The sequence below is a fragment of the Sclerotinia sclerotiorum genome, genomic scaffold, assembly GCF_000146945.2.
Source record: "Sclerotinia sclerotiorum 1980 UF-70 scaffold_5 genomic scaffold, whole genome shotgun sequence".
Classification (NCBI taxonomy): domain Eukaryota; kingdom Fungi; phylum Ascomycota; class Leotiomycetes; order Helotiales; family Sclerotiniaceae; genus Sclerotinia; species Sclerotinia sclerotiorum.
The window spans coordinates 1,925,398-1,944,787 of record NW_001820831.1 but is presented as its reverse complement, the minus strand read 5'-3'; the positions used below and the strand labels follow the sequence as shown (position 1 = coordinate 1,944,787).

The 19,390-nt window shown below is 43.8% G+C and overlaps 9 protein-coding genes across 9 annotated transcripts; 3 read left to right on the top strand and 6 right to left on the bottom strand.

Annotated features, from left to right (window-relative positions):
• Positions 1–890: 890 nt before the first annotated feature.
• Positions 891–2,414, bottom strand: SS1G_04724 (hypothetical protein; the record flags this gene model as incomplete). Its single annotated transcript, XM_001594866.1, has 2 exons — positions 891–2,167; positions 2,219–2,414. The coding sequence occupies 2 exons, from the start codon at positions 2,412–2,414 to the stop codon at positions 891–893; spliced, it is 1,473 nt and encodes a 490-aa protein (XP_001594916.1).
• A 674-nt stretch (positions 2,415–3,088) lies between these two features.
• Positions 3,089–5,542, bottom strand: SS1G_04723 (hypothetical protein; the record flags this gene model as incomplete). Its single annotated transcript, XM_001594865.1, has 1 exon — positions 3,089–5,542. The coding sequence occupies one exon, from the start codon at positions 5,540–5,542 to the stop codon at positions 3,089–3,091; it is 2,454 nt and encodes an 817-aa protein (XP_001594915.1).
• A 1,462-nt stretch (positions 5,543–7,004) lies between these two features.
• Positions 7,005–8,183, bottom strand: SS1G_04722 (hypothetical protein; the record flags this gene model as incomplete). The annotated part of the gene is made up of 2 exons (XM_001594864.1): positions 7,005–7,906; positions 7,958–8,183. 2 exons carry the CDS (start codon positions 8,181–8,183, stop codon positions 7,005–7,007), a joined length of 1,128 nt encoding a protein of 375 aa, XP_001594914.1.
• Positions 8,184–8,981: 798 nt separating this feature from the next.
• Positions 8,982–10,259, top strand: SS1G_04721 (hypothetical protein; the record flags this gene model as incomplete). The annotated part of the gene is made up of 2 exons (XM_001594863.1): positions 8,982–9,165; positions 9,493–10,259. The coding sequence occupies 2 exons, from the start codon at positions 8,982–8,984 to the stop codon at positions 10,257–10,259; spliced, it is 951 nt and encodes a 316-aa protein (XP_001594913.1).
• A 1,351-nt stretch (positions 10,260–11,610) lies between these two features.
• On the bottom strand, positions 11,611–12,062 carry SS1G_04720 (predicted protein; the record flags this gene model as incomplete). Its single annotated transcript, XM_001594862.1, has 3 exons — positions 11,611–11,690; positions 11,734–11,830; positions 12,036–12,062. 3 exons carry the CDS (start codon positions 12,060–12,062, stop codon positions 11,611–11,613), a joined length of 204 nt encoding a protein of 67 aa, XP_001594912.1.
• Positions 12,063–12,838: 776 nt separating this feature from the next.
• Positions 12,839–13,903, top strand: SS1G_04719 (hypothetical protein; the record flags this gene model as incomplete). Its single annotated transcript, XM_001594861.1, has 4 exons — positions 12,839–12,975; positions 13,059–13,257; positions 13,321–13,608; positions 13,664–13,903. 4 exons carry the CDS (start codon positions 12,839–12,841, stop codon positions 13,901–13,903), a joined length of 864 nt encoding a protein of 287 aa, XP_001594911.1.
• A 326-nt stretch (positions 13,904–14,229) lies between these two features.
• SS1G_04718 (hypothetical protein) lies at positions 14,230–15,011 on the bottom strand (the record flags this gene model as incomplete). Its single annotated transcript, XM_001594860.1, has 3 exons — positions 14,230–14,583; positions 14,644–14,847; positions 14,997–15,011. 3 exons carry the CDS (start codon positions 15,009–15,011, stop codon positions 14,230–14,232), a joined length of 573 nt encoding a protein of 190 aa, XP_001594910.1.
• A 261-nt stretch (positions 15,012–15,272) lies between these two features.
• SS1G_04717 (hypothetical protein) lies at positions 15,273–16,361 on the top strand (the record flags this gene model as incomplete). Its single annotated transcript, XM_001594859.1, has 1 exon — positions 15,273–16,361. One exon carries the CDS (start codon positions 15,273–15,275, stop codon positions 16,359–16,361), a length of 1,089 nt encoding a protein of 362 aa, XP_001594909.1.
• A 387-nt stretch (positions 16,362–16,748) lies between these two features.
• On the bottom strand, positions 16,749–18,950 carry SS1G_04716 (hypothetical protein; the record flags this gene model as incomplete). Its single annotated transcript, XM_001594858.1, has 3 exons — positions 16,749–18,022; positions 18,292–18,412; positions 18,903–18,950. The coding sequence occupies 3 exons, from the start codon at positions 18,948–18,950 to the stop codon at positions 16,749–16,751; spliced, it is 1,443 nt and encodes a 480-aa protein (XP_001594908.1).
• Positions 18,951–19,390: the final 440 nt, after the last annotated feature.

Here is a 19,390-nt window from a genome sequence, read left to right as displayed (position 1 = left end):
ATAACTAGGCGTCAAGCAGGGACTTAAGTAATGACAATGATGCAATTCGTAACTAATAGTAGAGTATACTAAATGATTGATCTTGAGTACGAAGCTCTATACAAAGGAAATCCATCTAGATTATATAGACCTTCGTACCGATGGCTACTCAGTAGGATCAATGCGGCTCAGTACTGAGCTCACTGATCCTTACTGAGCCAGTCACGTGATATTGATTGCACGTGAGAGTTTCCTGTTATGCGGCGTAACAACTAATTAATTAAATAATAAATTAATATAAAAATTATAAGAGAGAATATAAGAGAATAGGGGAGGAAGCGAATTTGAACTTGGATTCTAATCGGACATAAGAGAAAGTGGGATGATAATTTTGAGTTTAAGATCCATTCTATGAGGTTCGAGCAAAGAGAGTTAGTGAGAGAGAGAGAGAGCTAAGAATTGTAAAATATTAGAATCAATTAGGTCAGACGTGTCCGTCCTATGAGAAAAAAATTGAGCAGGAAAAGAAAGTTATGATTGAGTTCGCTTCCCCAGGAGATCCAAACCAGGGAGGCGGAATTTCAAAGTCTCTCTACCACTAGGCAATTATATCAATGACTATTTCCCAAGACGAATCTTTTCACCAAATAGTCACAAGTGGCTATAGCTTATGGAAACGAGCAATAAAAATCTTTGTTATCCTAAATCATTTCTCATTAGAGCATATCCACCAATCTATTGTATTCATTATCCAATCAATTTCTCTATCCCAAAGGTGCTTTGATATCTCCATCCACACCCAAAAAGAAGAGTAAAATGCCACCCAACAAACGCCATCCATGCCGATGGTATATTTTCCATTACCCATTAGCACAATCACAATACTCATGACTTAACATGCACATCGCCTTTCATTTCTTCACAACATCCTCTCCTTCCTTTCCCCATCTCGTTGTCTCATCACCTCCCTGCCATTCCTCTTCCACATAACCCAAGTCCTTCTTAACCCTCAAAACTGTACTTTCATCGCCCATATTCTTCCCAATATTATCACTAATCTTGATAGCCGGTTTACCATTAGCAGAACTTAATTTGATGACGATATTCAACGGCGTCGACTTTTTGCCTGTAGATTGATGAACGAAATCATTCGTGAAGAATGTACCCACACCAAATGTAGGTTGAAATCCTGATTCTTCGGCTATTTGCTTGTACTTTTTGCAAAGCTCGACGTCCAATGAATCAGAAAAGACAATGGTTTTCTTTTCCTTGATGCCCTGCTCATCATAAAACTGACGCATCTTTTTCACGAAGCTTGCTGGATCACCTGAATCTTGTCGAACACCAGTGAAGGCTTGTGCAAACGTTGGGACATCTCCGTTTGCTTTGTGTTCCGCGGCATTTAGAGGTGGCTTGGTACTACTTGTTCCCTCGGCTGTGAGCGCATCAGCCGATGGCAACGTAGCAGCAGCTCCTGAAGTAGCGGTTGTGAAGGATGGAATTTTTTGAGAAAAGACCCGGAGAAAGTCTTTAGTACCAAAAGTATCCGTAAGAGCAATACCCAAAACACCCTGACCAAAACATCCAACCCAGTAATCCAACGCAGTAGCCGTGGCAGTTTTATAGTTATCCGTAATAGCCGCAACACCCATAAACCATTCATGTGCGACAGTTCCTATAGGAGGGATTCCAAATCGCATAGCCAAATGAACATTACTCGTACCCGAAATCTTTCCAGGCAATGCTCGTTCTTCTCCGACCTTCTTAGCCTTAACCAACCCGCGAAATACAAGAGCTTGAGTGTGATAATCTCTTCTTCTTCTTGTTCCAAACTCCGATACAATGCATCCGGCCTCCAAAAGCGATATTCCCTTCTCGTATGCCCTCTCTTCCTGTCCCTCATATGTCCAGTCCGTATCCATGAATCGAAAGTACGCCTCGCTGGTCAAAGCCAATAATGGAATTTCGTACAAGATAGTGTCAACCCATAAACCCTTGACCACCAAATTGATTTCTCCCAAATCCTCATCTTTTCCCTTATCGTCATCTGCTACAAAGCTAGCTTCAATTTGGTTTCGCGGATCCAGTCGGAACTCCTTCAAGAAGTCGAGGTAAGGTTTATTTAGGTACGTGCAGGTATTTTGAAGGAATCGGAATTCCTCATCCTTGAGCGCAATATTTCCCAGCTCTAATTTCGTTAGCTTCTTTCTGAATTGGCAATGGAATGGTGAGCACGTACTACTGATTTGAAGCTGTAGCCAACGAAATGCAACTCTTGATAGCTTCTTCTCTGGCGTTCTATTCTTGAACGCGTATGTTACCTTCACGCTGGGGAAGTATTTTAAGACGGCGCATTGCATAGTTAATTTGTAAAGATCAGTGTCGAGGAAACTGATCACCCCCTCAGGGTATTGAGAAGTTGCATAGAAATCCATGTTTCCTCTCAAATACCGGAACAAAAGATTGTAATTCTAACAAGGTGGTGGATTGTTGTTGTTTGTAGGGACTGAAACTCAGTCCTTGACTCTCTTATGATGAAACGAAACCCCACCATAAATTTATTAGTAGTGGGATGGGTTGTGTGCTGGTACGTACCTCATCTGTTTAGTCAGCGGTTACGTAATACATTAAGCTTATGGTGTTGTTAGCCGAGGCATCCCTTAGATTCCTTCATTAATAGCCAGAGAATACATTGTAAGCACAGTACCTTCACAAGTAGAATTTCCTAAAGATAGGTAAACTTGGCCGATTTATACCAAGGTATTAAATATACTGTCCCCCAACGTACGATTATGTGTATGTACATATCCATTCATGATTCCGAGAAGTTTATAATCAATCTCTTGTGCTAGCTCTTTCTAAATAAACAGTCAAACCATGCTTTCTAACCAATCGCTCTTGATGCAAAGAATATAAAAACGCCAATCCAGTGCATCATCACTACTCAACAATTGAGGCCGACCTCTGTTGGCCTATAGAGAGACTCCGTTTACCCCAATTCCATGCATAAATTCCAATCATTGTTCATCCCAATCATTCGTAACAAATTCAAACTTAAATCAATACCACGCTAGTTTGCGCGGAGAATGGTATCACATGCACTCGCCATCTATGCAGCATCTCTCATATCATCTTCCTTCCACTGATGGAATAACCTCTTGTAGTTTAACTCGGGACTATTCGGCTCAGTTACACTCTTTCTTTCTCCTCTCGGTCTCTTCTCAATTGGTGCAATGGCCGTGGCTGAATACGTGAGTTCAGGTCCATTTCTTATGAATGAAGGGGATGTAGCAAGAACCCGATCGCTTCCCGCAGTAACAGGTTGATTCCTAGAAAAGAAATCAAGCTGCCTCTCGCGGGTGTTAGCTATGCCATATAAAGCTTCCTCGGTCTCAATTTCTGTACTGCTTTCATCGGTTTGTGATTGAACGTCAACGTCAGAGCTCGGAGGTGAAAGTGTTGTTTCTCCGGCGGATGATACTTCGGGGATTTGGTTCTTGGCTTGAAATAGGTCTTTTGCAAGAACGGGGAAGCGAAACATCTCATTTTCCCGTCCGAGTCGTGGCGTACGCTGCGGAGTAGTCTGAGAAGAACGAGGCTCAATATAAAGGCAAGACTGTTGACGTTGTGTAATGTCTAATACCGATGCCGTTGTTCTCAGTGGTGGGCGAGATGGGCTTCTGCGTTCCCTAATCTGCTCTGAAAATTCACCATCTGCATCCCGCGACATCAGCAACAAATTTCCACTGTCGGTCCTCTGTCTTCCCATTATTCTTGAAGACTTTTGGGAATCATCACTGGTTCTCAACCGCCTCAGATTCACCTCACTAGGGCTGAAAACTACCCTTGCCCTTAATTGCTGCACAGCAGCATCTAACTCCAGCTCAACAGCGCAATGATTCCACACGCGGCTCAATTTTGGCCAAGTAGCTCTCTCCCCTGCCAAACAAGCCTGAACCATAAACTCCGACGTTGGATTCTTCAATATCCTGGGAAAGTCCTTGTAGCTGATTTCTGGTAGGATTGTGATATCCCCAGAGTATTTTTGACTCAGGATAGACTTGCATTTAGTAACCAGATTTGGGAATACTCCTAGTTCAGCCAAAACTTGCATGCGGTACAAAGCTTCAGCCTTTGCCAATTTTGTTAGGTTGTAAACCCAGCCTGGTCCCCCATCACACTCTTTCAGTACAGCTTCTTTAATCGCCTCCTCTTCCTTGGTGATAAATGGAATGACATGAGGATTGACTTGAGAAACGATGAAATGATTGACATTGAACATTTCTGCCAAACGAGTCATCGGAAGATCGTTATCCACACTTCCATCGATCCAACGCTGAGGTGTAGGATCCCAAGATGATTTTTCTCCTGTGAGCGGATTCTTCACGAGTAACTCCGCTGCAGAAAATAGTAAGGGTACTGAACATGATGCAGCTACAGCCGACCAAATCATGACATTCGGCGCAGTAATGTAGTTGAGCAGTCGAGGTAACTCGTATACTGACGCGGACGATACACATATGTTAAGAATACGACGAGAACGGTTGTACGCCTCTTGAAATGTCATATCACCCAAAAGTTCGCGCATCACTCTCGTCAAATGCTTGATATCTATCCACGCTCCTTCTGTCAACAAGCGTCGTAGCCTATCCAGGACCCCATCCTCATTGCCGATTTCTTCAAACACTGCAAGATCTCCATGCGGGAAACTTTTCAATACGTCCGGAATCTCTTCATCAGTTCTTGTGCACAACACGGCACAAACGATACTACCCGCAGAAGCACCCGATATGATTCTTGGCAGCAGACGAGCGTCGAAAAGAGCTTTTAACACCCCGACGTGGTTCATTCCAAAAGTTCCTCCCCCGCTCAATAGCAACGCACTTCTCCCAAATGCCTGTCTGGCATACACAACCTGCTCTAGTATATCCTTCGTTTCCAATCCAACTGGTAAAGCGTATTTGCTAGTCTCAACCAGCGCACGTATCGTATCCAATGTCGACTCAATATATCTCTCTATGATAACCTTCGTCCCAATGTGACTATGCTTGTACAACCTGATGTTACCCATGCCTCCTAGATCTCTCGACAAGGTTGTGCGCACCAAGGTAAGCATCTTCTTGATATCACAATCAATCCTCGCCGTATCCATTTGTTTGGTCCTTGCTTCGATTAACGCTGCGTCGAAATCTGCCGACGATGAATCGAGTTTCCATGCTTCGTTATCCTCGAGTATATCTAATTCCTTCGCTGCGGCCCTCCAATATTCCACCATTTCGGCGTTCTTCAACCGTAGATTCAAGATTTGCATTCTCTCTTCCTTTTTGCGCAAGGCTAATCTTTCTTTCTCTGTCAACCCATCTCGGGCTTGTCGTATCTTATTGTTGAGGACATCGGCTCCGGTTCTCAAAATCCTCGTGGCCGATCCCAATAAGCCCACCGAAGGTTCCGGCACTTGTTCTCTCTCATATTTATATCCATTAATGTTGGCAAATCCATCGAGAGTATCGTTCTCAAGCGCACAAAACTGTGAAGTCTTCTGAAGGTATTCGAACAACACCATCCTTCTCTCAGCCCGCCATCCGATGCGTGCTTTCTAAAGTGTCCTTCACAAACAAAGCCTTGGGTCTGGTTGCGGAGATATATCCGTAGTCATAAGGGTGGGGATGGAATAAAACGAAAACAAATAGAAAAGAATGAGTTTTGTCGTTCGGATTGTTTAGTACCCGTAGCTATATTATATTGCTTTGATATTGATGCAGCGGTAATCGATCGTAATCTTATATTACCTGCAGATCTCCATGCGGTCGGTCCATGCAGTGTCGCAGTGTTGCAGTGTCACAGGGCACGAGTCAATGGATCTTGTTCGAATTTCCGGACAAGGAACAAGCTCAGCTGATGTGATAATTCTCCCAAAAAATACTAGGGAAGCGGAGTTATGGAAGAAATAGAAGAATGAGTTGCCCGTTCTCTCTCCTCTCAAGACTCAATCATTCCTTTGTTGTTTGGTTGCGGGTTCACCAGTTGTGTAAAAGGGGATTCAATCTTATTATTACTCCGGACTACCCTGTATTATTCATTTCAGGCTTGGCTTGTGAAAGCTGGGCAGTAGCGTGCAACGCTAATAATAAATGAAATGCTTGTACTTGCTGAGGACAGCGTTTCCCCACACTGAATGAACCCCAGGGAAACTTGGGGACATCATGTGGTATCTAGCTGAAGTGCCTAATAATGTGATGGTAATGCCACGAGTGCATGAGCATACCGATAATTAAATGAAGATTGGCCTACGTATGTTTACATTAGATCCCCGGTAGTACACTAAATAGGTAAGAGTAAGTAAGTAGTTAAAGCCGGATTATTTACTTATTATAAGGTTAATAAATCTATCATCATTCATAAGGTTATTTCAGCTAAGATAATCACCAATACATGGTGTGGTGACTTGCATTCTTCACTAACACAACAACATCGGCAAATATCATACCTTTCACGAGTTTCTGTTTACTCTATATCAAATCAGATGAGACTTTATCTTTGCTTGCATCTGTTGGATTGAATCAGTACTCCATAGTTTACGAGCTGGCTAGATTCAGCCCAGAACAAGCCTCGAACAAGACCTATCAGATCTTTATCTCTCTATCGACCCCATCTATGATAATGCATCATCTGCTGTGTTCGTTTCGTTGAAGATCAGAATATGTGAAAGCATGTGAATTTATGACGCATCATATTTAGCATGTGAAAGTGCCAACCGTGACAACTCATGCGACTTACGTAGATAGCTTTCTGCGGGAGGATTGAAAACTCCAAAAATCTTTTATTCAAAATGTGAGATCTTAAGATTACTCGCTATATTTATTGTAACCAAGCAAAAAGGGGTATACGCTTGTTACGCTATCAAACGCCGAGTTCCTCCCGATGATGGTGAGGCTTTGATACGCAGAAAAACGCCGAGTTCGTAACCTATCTTCAAAAACAGAAATGAAAAAAAAAATAGCCAACCCCCACCCCATTTTCCAAACCTAGTAGAGCTTGCCATCGGGTCCCATAACTCCATCGGAAGAAGCCATGTTACATTGTCTAAATAGTCTCTTCTCCCCGGGGCTGAATGCGCCAACTACCGAATGTAATACTCCTTGATTGTTGAACAAGACCAAGTCACCTTCGACCCAATCGTGTGGATACACAAATTGAGGACTGATAGCTGGTCGTTGGAGGCGGTAAACCAAATCTCTCACTTTCTTCAGATCGGTCATGACCTCTCCGTTCGGAAGATGAATGGCTTTGATGGCGCTAGGATGGATCTGCAGTGCCAAATTACCAGTGACAGGATTTTTCCAACACATGGGCAATATCTTGATATCCTTCTCGTCAACCGGAGGAAGTTCGGACAGAGGTAACTCGGTTCCATCGGAAACCATACCGAGACCAGTGGAGCGAGATTTGGCAGGAGACATCCAAATATATGGATGTGGCGCGTATTCTACTTTTGCCCCGCGAACGAACTCCTTATCCTCCTCGCTTAACTGGTTGTACATATTTTGACCAGAGACGAAAGCGGTGGTACCAAGAGGAACATCCATTTCTTCCCCACTACCATCATCGTAACGAAGAGTTTGGCGACGGCCGGCAGGTACCTTGACAGCCATCAAAGATGTTACTTTTGGTGGATTGAGGGCATAAAGAGCAGCATCAACATGCCATCTGTAGAAACGGGTAAATGCCAGATCATCTTCTTCGGGAACAGCTGTTTTGTGGAAGACTTTGTGATGAGGGTGCTTAAGTGTAATGTTCTTCAGCCCTTCATATTCCTCATAAAATCCGTTTCCGATGACTTGGACTTGTGTTTGATGAGGAATGGTTTTCAAATCTGGATGAAGGACTGATCGTTTCGCATCAAGCGTTTTGCCATGCCCATATGTTTCTGGGTAAATGATTAGACGTCGTTCTTTATACAATAGAAAGCACTACTCACCGGCAGTAGGATCGAATCTGCGAGTAAGCTCATATTGAGCTTTGGGAGAGAGGCCAGCCTGGTTCTTGAGAACTACGACGTGGTATTTGTATAATGCATTGCGAATGACTTTGAAGTCCTCTTCGCTAAGGCTTTCTAGGTTGACATTATCGATCTCGGCCCCGAAGTTGAGAGAGGAATTATCTGGCGAAGAGATGGGCTTTACTTCCAAGGTCTTGACGGCCATGTTGATTGTCCGAGTTTAAATGATATATTCGGTGTGTGAGGATATTCGAAAAGGAAGATGTGGCAACTTGTTGTTCGGCTTTTGGCTTTGAATGATCGTGGAGGGGTCCATGGCTTAAGTATCAAAGTATGAGAGGCGGAAACGACCGAATGGAGAAGAATGAATCTATGAATATAGAAGGTCGAAGGAGGTTCTCGTCCTTTGCCCCGACCGATGTGAGAGTAGTGGGATATAACTTCGATAAGCCATTGTTGGGTATTTCGTAAATGGTGAATTCCAGCTCATTGGTGAAGGGATTTATCAGAATAGAAGATAAGAAAGTCGGAGCTCGCCGCAAGACACTAAATTAGTGTTATGGATAGTTCTAAGATGTGTATCAGCCTCTTAACCATGTTGGCTTTGCGATTGTTATCATTCATTTGAGGCAGGTCGATGTCATCAACACTGATAATACCTTCCTACATATTATTAATGAAGAAAATGCCAATGCATTTATAAATGATGTTAGCATTGCCGCTTCTCCTACCCACCTAGTAAGAATTTTATATTCAATTCCAGAACATAGCAAAATTCAAAAACTACGAATCTTCAATTTCTTCATATTTTATTTGTTACTATGCAAGATCTTACTTCTTAAAAATCTGTTTATCATAGCTAGGTCAGCCACTCGTTTCTCGCCAATAAGCACAAAACTCCACTCGATTAGCTTCCCACCAAGTAGCAAGGCTTTTTTTAGGCTTTTGGCCATTCCCCAATGCCGAGAATCGTTTTGTCATTGTCATTATTATTTGACATGAAATGGAAAGAAAAAAGGAAACGAAACCCCTTACTCTTCTTCATCGTCGAGCCGAGGTCATCCGGTCCAAGCCACACCATAAAGCCACAGGAAGCTCAAGTGGCGTAACCTTACAGGGCCCCAAGTCGAAGTCGATGATGACATTGATCTTGAAACTCAATGATGATCAAATTACAAAATATCCAAGTTAATCTCATTAACGTTAACACACTCCCTCACTTCCTTTCATCACTATCCAACAATTTTACATGAATTTCCTTCGTCTTAAAATTCCCACACAAGTTAAACTCTGCACCTATCTTTTCCAATCTCACCGAAATCTAAAAATAGTATCAACATCCTCAAATATGAGTTGGATGGATTCATGGTCGCGCCCCTCAAAACATTCCGCCGTTCCTCCACCTCTCTACTTAACAGCACGAGAAGGTGTCCCTTACTGTCTAACATGTGGTCGAGTCATGAGTTAGCACCATGATGAAATGTCCTTGAATATTTATCTAATGCATTCAACAGACACCAAAAAAGCCACCAAAAAGTCTAATAATGAAGTCAAATACTGTTCAGACAGATGCCGGAATCGGAAACCGGGAAAACTGGACAAAAAGATTGAGCAAACTATTGTGGCACTTTTAGATCAAGAGAAAGAATCCGGACTAGAGAAGACTGGCGCCAAGGATCGTTTTGTGAAAGGAGATCATCGTATTATTGTTACCTGTGATGAAATTGAAGAGATTGTATTTGGAAGTCGATTTGATCCTGAAAAGGTTTACGGGAGAAGGAAAAACCGAAAAAGTCGAGCAATTGGAGGAGCGAATGCTGATGCAGAATGGAAAACTGTTGATATGGAAAGTAGTGAGGATTCGGCGAGCGAGGACGTCCCTCCTCAGCCCATGGATAATAAAATCGGCCCAATTATACGTCCACCCCAAACAGAGTCAGATGTCAACTTTAGCATTGGAGGCGAGAGGGGTAGGGCCGAGAGAACGGAGGAATCGGCTTCTGATATACAGAAAAAGAATGATGGCCAGAGACAGGCCGAGGAGAGGGAGATGGTTCGACGGGCAGCTAGAAGGGCTGTTGTCTTTGGTTTCGTTGTTGAACAGCCTTTGGAAACCGTTTCATCTCAGGCTTCCAAAGGCTCGAAGCACAAAAAGTCGGTTAGCTGGGAGGAGAACGTTGCGAAGGAATCCATCAAACGCAAGTGTGAGGCTTTGATGCAAGGCTCAGTAGTTGAGCCAAGTTTTGCTAAAGGGAATTGGTCTATTAGATGGCGGGAGTAGCATAGCTATCTATTGTCATAATACCTTTAATTTTCAACTGATGCAGCAGATATTTGCAAAAACGAGAATAAGAACATGAAAAGTCGAGATGCTGTTGTGCAAGACATAAGTCTAGAAACAGCAGACATGGGTATCACTTAACACTTGATCTTGCACATCCGCGCATCCAATTAGGAGAAAGTCGTAAATCTTCGGAATATAATATGGTATCATTCATGCGGAAAATCGCCTGTCGCAGAACCAAACCTCTACTGCCTAAATTCTACTTTCACGTCGATAAAAATGTAAATGGTCATAATAAAAGCATTTTTTACTCATTGCGTTGCCATTAAATACAATACTCATGAAAGAACTGTTTTCGGCTAGTCACAATCCGCAAACCCTCACCTGCTCGACAAATTTGTCAGGCTTACAGAAATGAATCCAGACTCAGGCCATGAGAATCAACTCGTACCCTATCTCATGCACAACGTTCTTACAAGCGACAAAAGCTTCACCATCTTACGAGCTGTTGCATACTATATCTCTAAATATTTCATCTGCATATAAAACTCGCACAGACGAGCTAGATAGACAAATCTGATTTTCGATTACCAATAAAGTAATTTACTCCCTGTCCACTCAAGAAAGCCAATCCTCTCGTCCCATATGTTATATGTGTGATGGGTGGATGGCCTGTTCACCCAGTGGTACTGATAGTATGCACCGCGTTCCTGGTTAAGGCAGCGTAGACACTTGGAATTGAGGTGCTCCATTGCCATATTGAATTCTCAACCCTTCCTTGGATTTTCAAGGCCACCGTGTATATCTAACTGTTTTTATGCTCATCTGGAGTATCCAGATTATGCCTTGTACCTCATCTAGAATAGCCAATACAGCCAATAGTGGAGTTTAAAAAAAAGTTAACCTGTCATCCCACAACTAACACTTGAAGGGAATATACTAGTCCTTGGATTTTTTGAACTCAATCTTGCCACGAAGAATAGCATTGGCTTGGATTCCTCAAAAGGTGTAATAAGGTGCAGACACAATATCGAACTCAACATAGACACTTGCATATGTTTAGCGAGGGAATTACTTAAACATTATACAATGTAGTCAAATCGACCTTCCGAGCAAAATGGAGTATAGTAACGCTATTCCTTTATGATACAGATGCGTAGCCGCCAAGTAGGATGAGAAATTTTCCAAGGTTTAATTCCTGAATCCCTTTCAGAAATTGGGCGACTGCATGAGCATGCTGGATGAAAAAAACGATCGCTCATGTGAGATAGTTGCTCAACGACCTAGAACCTGGCACCAAAAATAGTAATCTAGTGACGCGCAGTGTAGAGAGGAAAAATGGGGCGCATTAGTCTAATTCATGGTTGGGCGTATGGGCACAAGTAGTTGAAGGCTGATTTGGGTCTGGTGTTGATAGCCTTTGTCGGGCTATGTCTTTACAGTTTAGAGATTAGGGCACTGAAGCACATACATCTTGAACCAGATTCTTGATGCTGCGCTTGGATACCAAAAATTGGTCGAGGTAATAATGACTTATCAAGAATGTTTTGGGAATAATCCTTTTGACTCTGTGAATGTTTAGTGCTTATCTTACTTTGGTATAGAGATAAAGTTCATAATGAAAATCAAAAGTCCTCTGCTTTGCGAAACTGACAGATGATTAAGTGGTGCCAACGTATTGGTAGGTTGCCATGGAATTTCTCCGGTTTCCTATCCAGTGCAATTGGCCATTCAATCATCCCATCCCAAGGCGATGTGTGATGTAGCGGGCACGCAGAATGTTGCTGCATAAAATGGCATATTGAAACATCAAACCTGCCCATCTAAAGCCATCTGAACGCCTTGACTCGCCTAAATTGGTATATTTCGCAACCTTTGAATATTTGTCACGAAATACCAATAACATTTGAAGACGTTGACAAACAAAAAGCAGAATCGACAATTGGTAAACTTGGACCGCACTTACCTCACAAAACTATCAACAGGAAATAGGCTACCACAAAACCCGCTCTATATATTTCATCGGTTAAGGCACAAGAATCGATCCACGACTACGCCTAATATAGCATGCTTTTCGAACATTTACCCTCCAATGCTTAACACTGGTTATAGATCCGACTTTTTTTTTGGGCCATTCTATCCATACTTCTCGGAAAGCTGGATCAGTCAAAGTTATTCTCGTTACGACGGACGAGTTCTTTCAGCTCCTCATCAAATGGAACATATAAGACTGGATTGCTGATTATCCGAGCTATGATTTCGTGCCCATTTCTAAAAGTCTCCCGAGTTTGACCCCATAACCAAAATATGCATGCCTCTATGCTAAAGTTGCGTTGCGAGACCGAATCGAGGATGTTACAGCTTGATATCGTTGTTGGCCTTGCCACAGCCATGTAGCAATGCTGCTTGACAAAGTGTCCGTGCACCGGATCGGCATGACATAAACCCGCTGGATTCCAGGCTTGGCGCCCGAAATGTGTTCTCAATTGGAGCTCTTACGTTACGTGGCTCGGAGCTCCCCTCTGTGAATTTGAATTCACAAATCTCAAAGTTTCAACGATTGTTCTTGTCTCAAAATGCGTCTCTCACGCTCTTTGGTACCTTCATTGGTACTTGCTGTTGCCGGAATTGTTAACGCTACTTCATCATGGAGCTTTGATGAAGCTATTGTTTCCGTGAGCGGAAAGGGTGGTGCTGGAGGGTTTAAGGACAAGTACGTAATTTTAAGGAATTGCCGACATATTATTCAAAGATATGCAATCTTTGGAATCGGTATACTAATTGAGTACTCTGCAGACTATCAGACCATGTTCCTCTTGCAAAACCAGTATCTCTTGGCGCAGCTGATGCCCTCAAAATCGTCCTCACGGCTACTGAGGATCGCACTGCCAAACGACCACATCAAGCATTCTTACTTCTCAGGGATCAAGACACCGGACTTGAAACTGCCTTCCCATTTTCCGTGAAGGAGTCTGGTAAAGGAAAGGTTGACTTTGTATGTATTTACATTACAGACAATTGGCGAGAACAATGGAATAGTATGTTAATGAATATGCAGGCTCAGAAAGATCTTCCAATCCAACTTCTCACAAGCTCTAAACCTCTACGTGCCACCCTTGTTCTCGCATCTTTTGGTAATGCACAAGCATTCAGCAACCATGTTTTTGACCTCGAACTGTCCCACGATACCAGCAAACCAATTCCCTCATATGAGAAGCCATTGAGATATGGGAAACTACCTGAGATTCACCATATCCTCCGTGCCGATCCACAGAGTGGGCCTAAGGTTTTCTCCCTCGCCTTCGCATTCGCAGTTCTAGCTACTATTCCAGTGTTACTGGGCGCGGTGCGTATTCCTTGTGCCAGCTTCTTTGACACGAGTACTAATACCTTTTTAACAGTGGGCTTACCTTGGAGCCAACCTTTCTCATCTCTCGAAGGCTACCTCGGCCGCACCAATTTCGCACGCCCTCTTTTATGGCTCGATCATTGCTATGGAAGGTATCTTCTTTTTGTATTACTCAAGCTGGACCTTATTCCAGACTTTGCCCGCTGCAGGTGTTGTAGGGCTCATCGCATTTTTGAGCGGGAGCAAAGCACTGTCCGAAGTTCAAAGTCGACGATTGGCAGGAGAGAGATAGAACTGCGGTTACGTTGAAGTACAAAAGTTTGGAGGATGTTTGGGACTGCAAATAAAATATGTGATATATGAGGACGGATGTAAAATACCAAAAGAGGATGGCGAGACGGCCAATGTGCATCGAGAAGCTTTGACCCCGCCCAATTTACAAACGTGTATGCTCCATAAACAGTAGAGAAATACTTTTATGTTTCGTTTTTCGCCAAATAAATAGCTATCCTCATGAGTGTTGCAACCAGCTATAGCGCTCGCATGTATATCATTACCTCCAACTTAATCCTCTCGCCGTACTCATTTTGTCACCTGCTACCTTGAATTGCGGAACCTTTAGTTCATCTTTGCCTTCGAGAAGTCCAGCTCCGGATGTTCTTTCTGAAACTTCTCTAGAATCTCTTTCTTCTTCCTCTCCTCACTACTGACTCCGCCGTTCATCTCCTTATCTCTCTGTTCCCACATCATCTTCTCCACCATCCCTCTCGTCTCCCCATCCAAATCTCCCAATTTACTATTCTCGGGTGTGATTTTGGTAACATCTATTTTTGGTGCGGAGACGACAACATGTGCCCACCATTCCATCTTATTTACTTTATCCAGATGAATTTCGAGAGCTTTGCTGCCTGAGGGAAGAGTGCTCAGCGTCCAGGTGCTCTCATCTAAGAGAATGGGGTGGGGGAGTGCATCCTAATGCCAAAATGTCAGAATGGTAAGGGTATTGGAGAAGGAGACCGAAAAAGGACATACATCAATTATAGGAGTTTGGCCCTTGACGGATACTTTTAGTGATTGGCGTTTGATATCAACGATTAAATCTTTAGCCTTAAGGTTCCCCGGGATTTCGACAGTGATGTCCAGGTCGGAAATTGTTTGCGTCCATTTATACGGGAGGGCGGCCTTGTTCTGCTGCTTCCTTTGCGCGTGCCGCAGCTTCTTGTTGGGGGGTTTGCTCTGGGAGTTTTGGTTAGTTGACTTATTGGTGGAGGGAATGGCGGGGTAGCTGCGATGAAGCAGACGGGAAGTGCGAGGTATGGGTAAGAAGCCAAATAGCTTTTCTGATATATAAATATGGAAAGTAAGGATAGGAAAATGGGCTTCACACCTTTGTCTGCCATCTTTGCAATTAATGTACAATATTTGTGCTTTGCAAGACGTCAATTCAGCTTGTTAATTTATCAAAAAGTAGACAAGGATTCGAGGTGGCTTGCTTACAAAGCCACATTTGACCGCCACAGCAAAAATGTCTCTGCACTCCGCCACTACACTAAGAGGTAATCCGGGGTTTACAACCCCACCCCACTTCACATCTTGACCTCAGTTGAATAACCTTTTAGCAACCACGCATTCAAGAGTGGGCAACACCTATCACCAAAAAGATGCCCAAACCGCTCGAGACATCCGATCCCTCAGACGACATCTGTCCCATCTGCAAATCCAATCGCTATCTCAATCCCTCCCTCCAATTCCTCATCAATCCAGAATGCTACCACAAAATGTGTTCAACATGCGTGGATCGCATATTCAGCTCTGGGCCTGCACCCTGTCCTGTCCTTCACTGCGCTCGCACTCTACGGAAAAAGGGATTCAAAACTGCGTTTTTCGAGGATCTAGCCATAGAGCGCGAATGCGACATTCGACGTCGGGTGAGCGAGGTGTTTAATCGCAGTGAGGATGATTTCGAAACGTTACTAGATTACAATAATTATTTACAAGATACAGAAGATTTGATCTGGGATCTGGTAAATGGGAAAGGCAAAGCGAAACAGGAGGCAGAAGATAAATTAAGGAGATTTAGAGAGGCGAATCGTGGGGCCATTGAGGAAAATAAGGCTGCGAGGTTGAGGGAGGTGGAGATGGGCAGGAGGAGGGAAATTGAGGAGAAAGAAATGGCGAGACAGAGGAGGTTGACGGCTTTGAGAGAGGACGCCGAGGAAAAGGCTGATGTCGAGAAGACTCGAAAACAGGTTTTGGATCAATTGGCCAGCGGCGAGGGGGATGCGGTAGCTATCACACAACAAGCCCACAAGATCATTTTGAAAAAGAGCTCGGCGAGAAGAACCCTGGGAGAGAGGGATGCAGCAATTAATGCTGGAACCGGAAGCGCGGATGGAGAAGGTCTTACGATCAGAGGACTGAAGAAAAAGACGGCGCCTGTAGCAGAGAAACCTTACGATCCATTTGGAGGTATCGATCTTACACCTTCGAGATACGTATTGCAGGATGATTATGAAAACCAGTGGGTTGATGGTATCAAGCGTGACCCTAAGCACATGGCTGGCGGTTATAGCCTCCATGATTATTATGGAAGAGCCATGCATGATGCCTTGGGTGGCCTCGAGATATTCATCGAAGATGAGGTTAAAGATCGACATCAGCCAGGCTCTTCCTCTATTGGCACTGCGGCGGCGGTCCAAGCATCTACGGAGAAGAAACAGACAGCGGTTAAAGCGGAATCGATGATCTAATTTGATATGGCACCGATTGTATATGTAATATAGAGAGTGGGACTGGGATGGGGGGGTTTTAAGGTTCATGGAGTCTAAAGAGAAATGGCGTAGTCACTAGATTCCGAACTCATTTGGACATAGTTATACATTAAAGGCCATGCCTTTGTAATTAGTTACCTATGGTGAAATACCTCTACAGTAGGTATAGGCAATTTAATATCAGATCATGCATCTTTACGCTCTTAAAACCGTTTCTCCCGTCTGCAAATTGCAATACCCTCAGAGCGCCATGCTTGTAATGATCCTTGAAACACCAATAAAATTGTCTTATCATAGCAAAAATGTACACGTGAACCATATTGTCCAGAAATAATGTGGACTTTTACTTCACGGGTTTCGCTTCGGCTATTGCTGCCAGGCTTGCTGTTGCCCGGGTCGAGGGAAGACGGGAACCGTTGGTATATGATCTAAACCACCTCCTATGGTTTGCTGGGCGTTTTGCCAGCCCATGCCCGTAGCTGTGTTGACAAATTGACTCTGTCGAAATGGATTTGTATTTCCAGTAGGCTGTGGCGCAAGACTGGCGGCACTTGTTTGAGGTCGCTCGGCTGATTGAACAGACAAGCTCTTGGCAAAAGGATTTGTGCCTGTTTGCATCGCTCTGAGAGGAGCTGCTATTGGTTGTTGCTGGAATTGCTGATCTGGTGGCGGGGTGTAAGGCTGTAATTGAGGTGATGCTGACTTGGCAAAAGGGTTGGTCGATTGTCGAATCACTGGAGAGGCGACAGGCGGGGACGCTGGGAATGAAGGCATAGTCATTCCTAGATTGTTTGTCATCGTCGACTGCCGGAAAGGATTCGTCTCCTGAGGAGGTTGTGAATTCATTTGTTGCTGTCCCTGCTGCTGGAAATTTACAGCTGATTCTTGTGGGATGGCTGAGAGACCTGATGGCTGGAATGATTGCTGTGGAGTATAGCCACCAAATCCAGCACCCGTGAAATGTGGCTGCATGTGTTGCGGTTGTTGTTGTTGCTGCTGCTGTTGTAAAGGTGCCTGTGGCTGCATGTTAAAAACATTATTAAAGCCTTGCTGTTGAGCAAACTGTGCTGGATCTTGGAAACCAGTTTGTTGTTGAGCGAATCCGTTCTGTTGGAGTTGCTGTTGCTGCTGCATTTGAAAAGGGTCCCCGTTGAATTGGGGTGCTTGCTGTATTCCTACTTGGGTAGCCATTGGCTGCGGTGTATCAATAGAGTCGAAAAAGTCAATCAAATCTGCAGCCGGTGCTTTAGAGGGTTGTGCGGTAGTGTTTGAAGAAGATGCTTGTACTGCATCAGGAAAAGAGCGTCCAGTAGCGGCCCTGTCATCGCTTTCGCTCTTGGAGGGTACTGCAAAAGGTTTACTCGCACCACTGGCCCCACTCTTCCCTTTCTTGGTAGACTCCTGCTCTGCAAGGTATTGCCTTCTGTTTACCTCGAAATCCGGATCCATCAAATAGTCCTCCAGCTGTTTTCCAAGATTGACAGGTGCATGCTTGAGTTTGGGAACCTCCACTCGCGTCTGATGCTCATATTGCCTGGCAACACCAAGGTACGAAACTACAAAATCTGTTTGTCGGGTAAAATTTCTGTATATCTCCATAGCTCGTTCTGCATCGGGTTTTGACATTTCGAAAAAGTGGCCTTTGATCTTGTTAGCATGACACATTGCCCGCTTCTGAAATCAAGTACCTAATATGTTGATCATGGCCTGGTTTATAACATGAAACAATGCTAGAAGATCCAATACTAGCATCCGGAAGACTGTAATTGTAATCTCATTATCGAGTTCGTTATCCAAAACCTACACTATTGCTTAGCACAAGTTTACCTTAAAACGGGCATCAAACATACGTCGCATTTCAGCAATGATGTGATCTGGTTCTGTACTGATTCCGTCTCTCTCAACAGACCCTTTTCCACCGACAACTTCTCCAGTCTTCCCTCGGCACCACGTACAAAGTCGCATTTTGTGTCTCGAAATGATCTCGCGCGCTCGGTCAGATAATTTGTGTAATGTCGGATATTTCGTCCCTGGGTTTGCACTTTGCCATGCTCTGTTAGCACGGTTTCTATGATATTGCCTGTCATGGCTAAGCCATTATGCGGAGAATCGCAGAAATATTCTCTGGGTACACACCATCGGTGAAATTGCTGATTGCTAGCATATTCCTATGCCGCGCAAGATATGCCAACGTTACATCCGGAGACCCTTCTCTAATCATCAGATGAACTGTGATCAAACTCTTGAATACCACTGTCCATGTCGAATCTCGAAGACGATTTTGTAACGCTCGGAATACTTCAGCGACTCCCGCTTCGCCCGAATGAGTGGCTATTAGGATGTGTTCGATGTATCTGTTTGATTATTAGTTCAATGTTCGTGATGAAGCTCTTGATCCGGGTTCAAGTACTTTGACTTGGGAGGGGCAGCCTGTTCACAATAATGCTCAGTATCTGGTCTTCAACCACATGGAGATATAAGACAATGTCGAGATATAAGACAATGTCGAACATGTCATACCTTAATCTTTGTCGCGCCTTTCACAGACTTCTCAAAAGAAGTCGACATCTTAAACCTTGGTATTCCCAGCTACAATGCGACAACCAATAGCCAAGGGAGAGTATTCCACTCCCAAATTGGGGAGTTTCCCTCTTGTCGAGATGGAATAGATATTATATTATGTAGGTCCAGGTGTGTTCGGGAATATAGAAGTGAGCAAAGGGGTAGTAAATATGATTGTTGTATGAGTTTTGCGACGAAAGAGTAGCTTAGAGACTAAAAGGAGTTGGAACTTTTGGAAAGTCGTCGTCGGGTTACGGTGCTTGTTTTATTCGCCCGGCTTTGTCGTCCGTAATATTCCAGTTCCAGTACCTAGGTAGTCTCGATTGTAAGATCTTTATGTATAAAGCCGTGGCGGTGCCGATAAGTGTGCTTAATCGAAATGATGACCAGGAGTACCTACGTGTATCGTTGATGAAGGAACCCCCTTGCAAGCTACAAAAGGATCA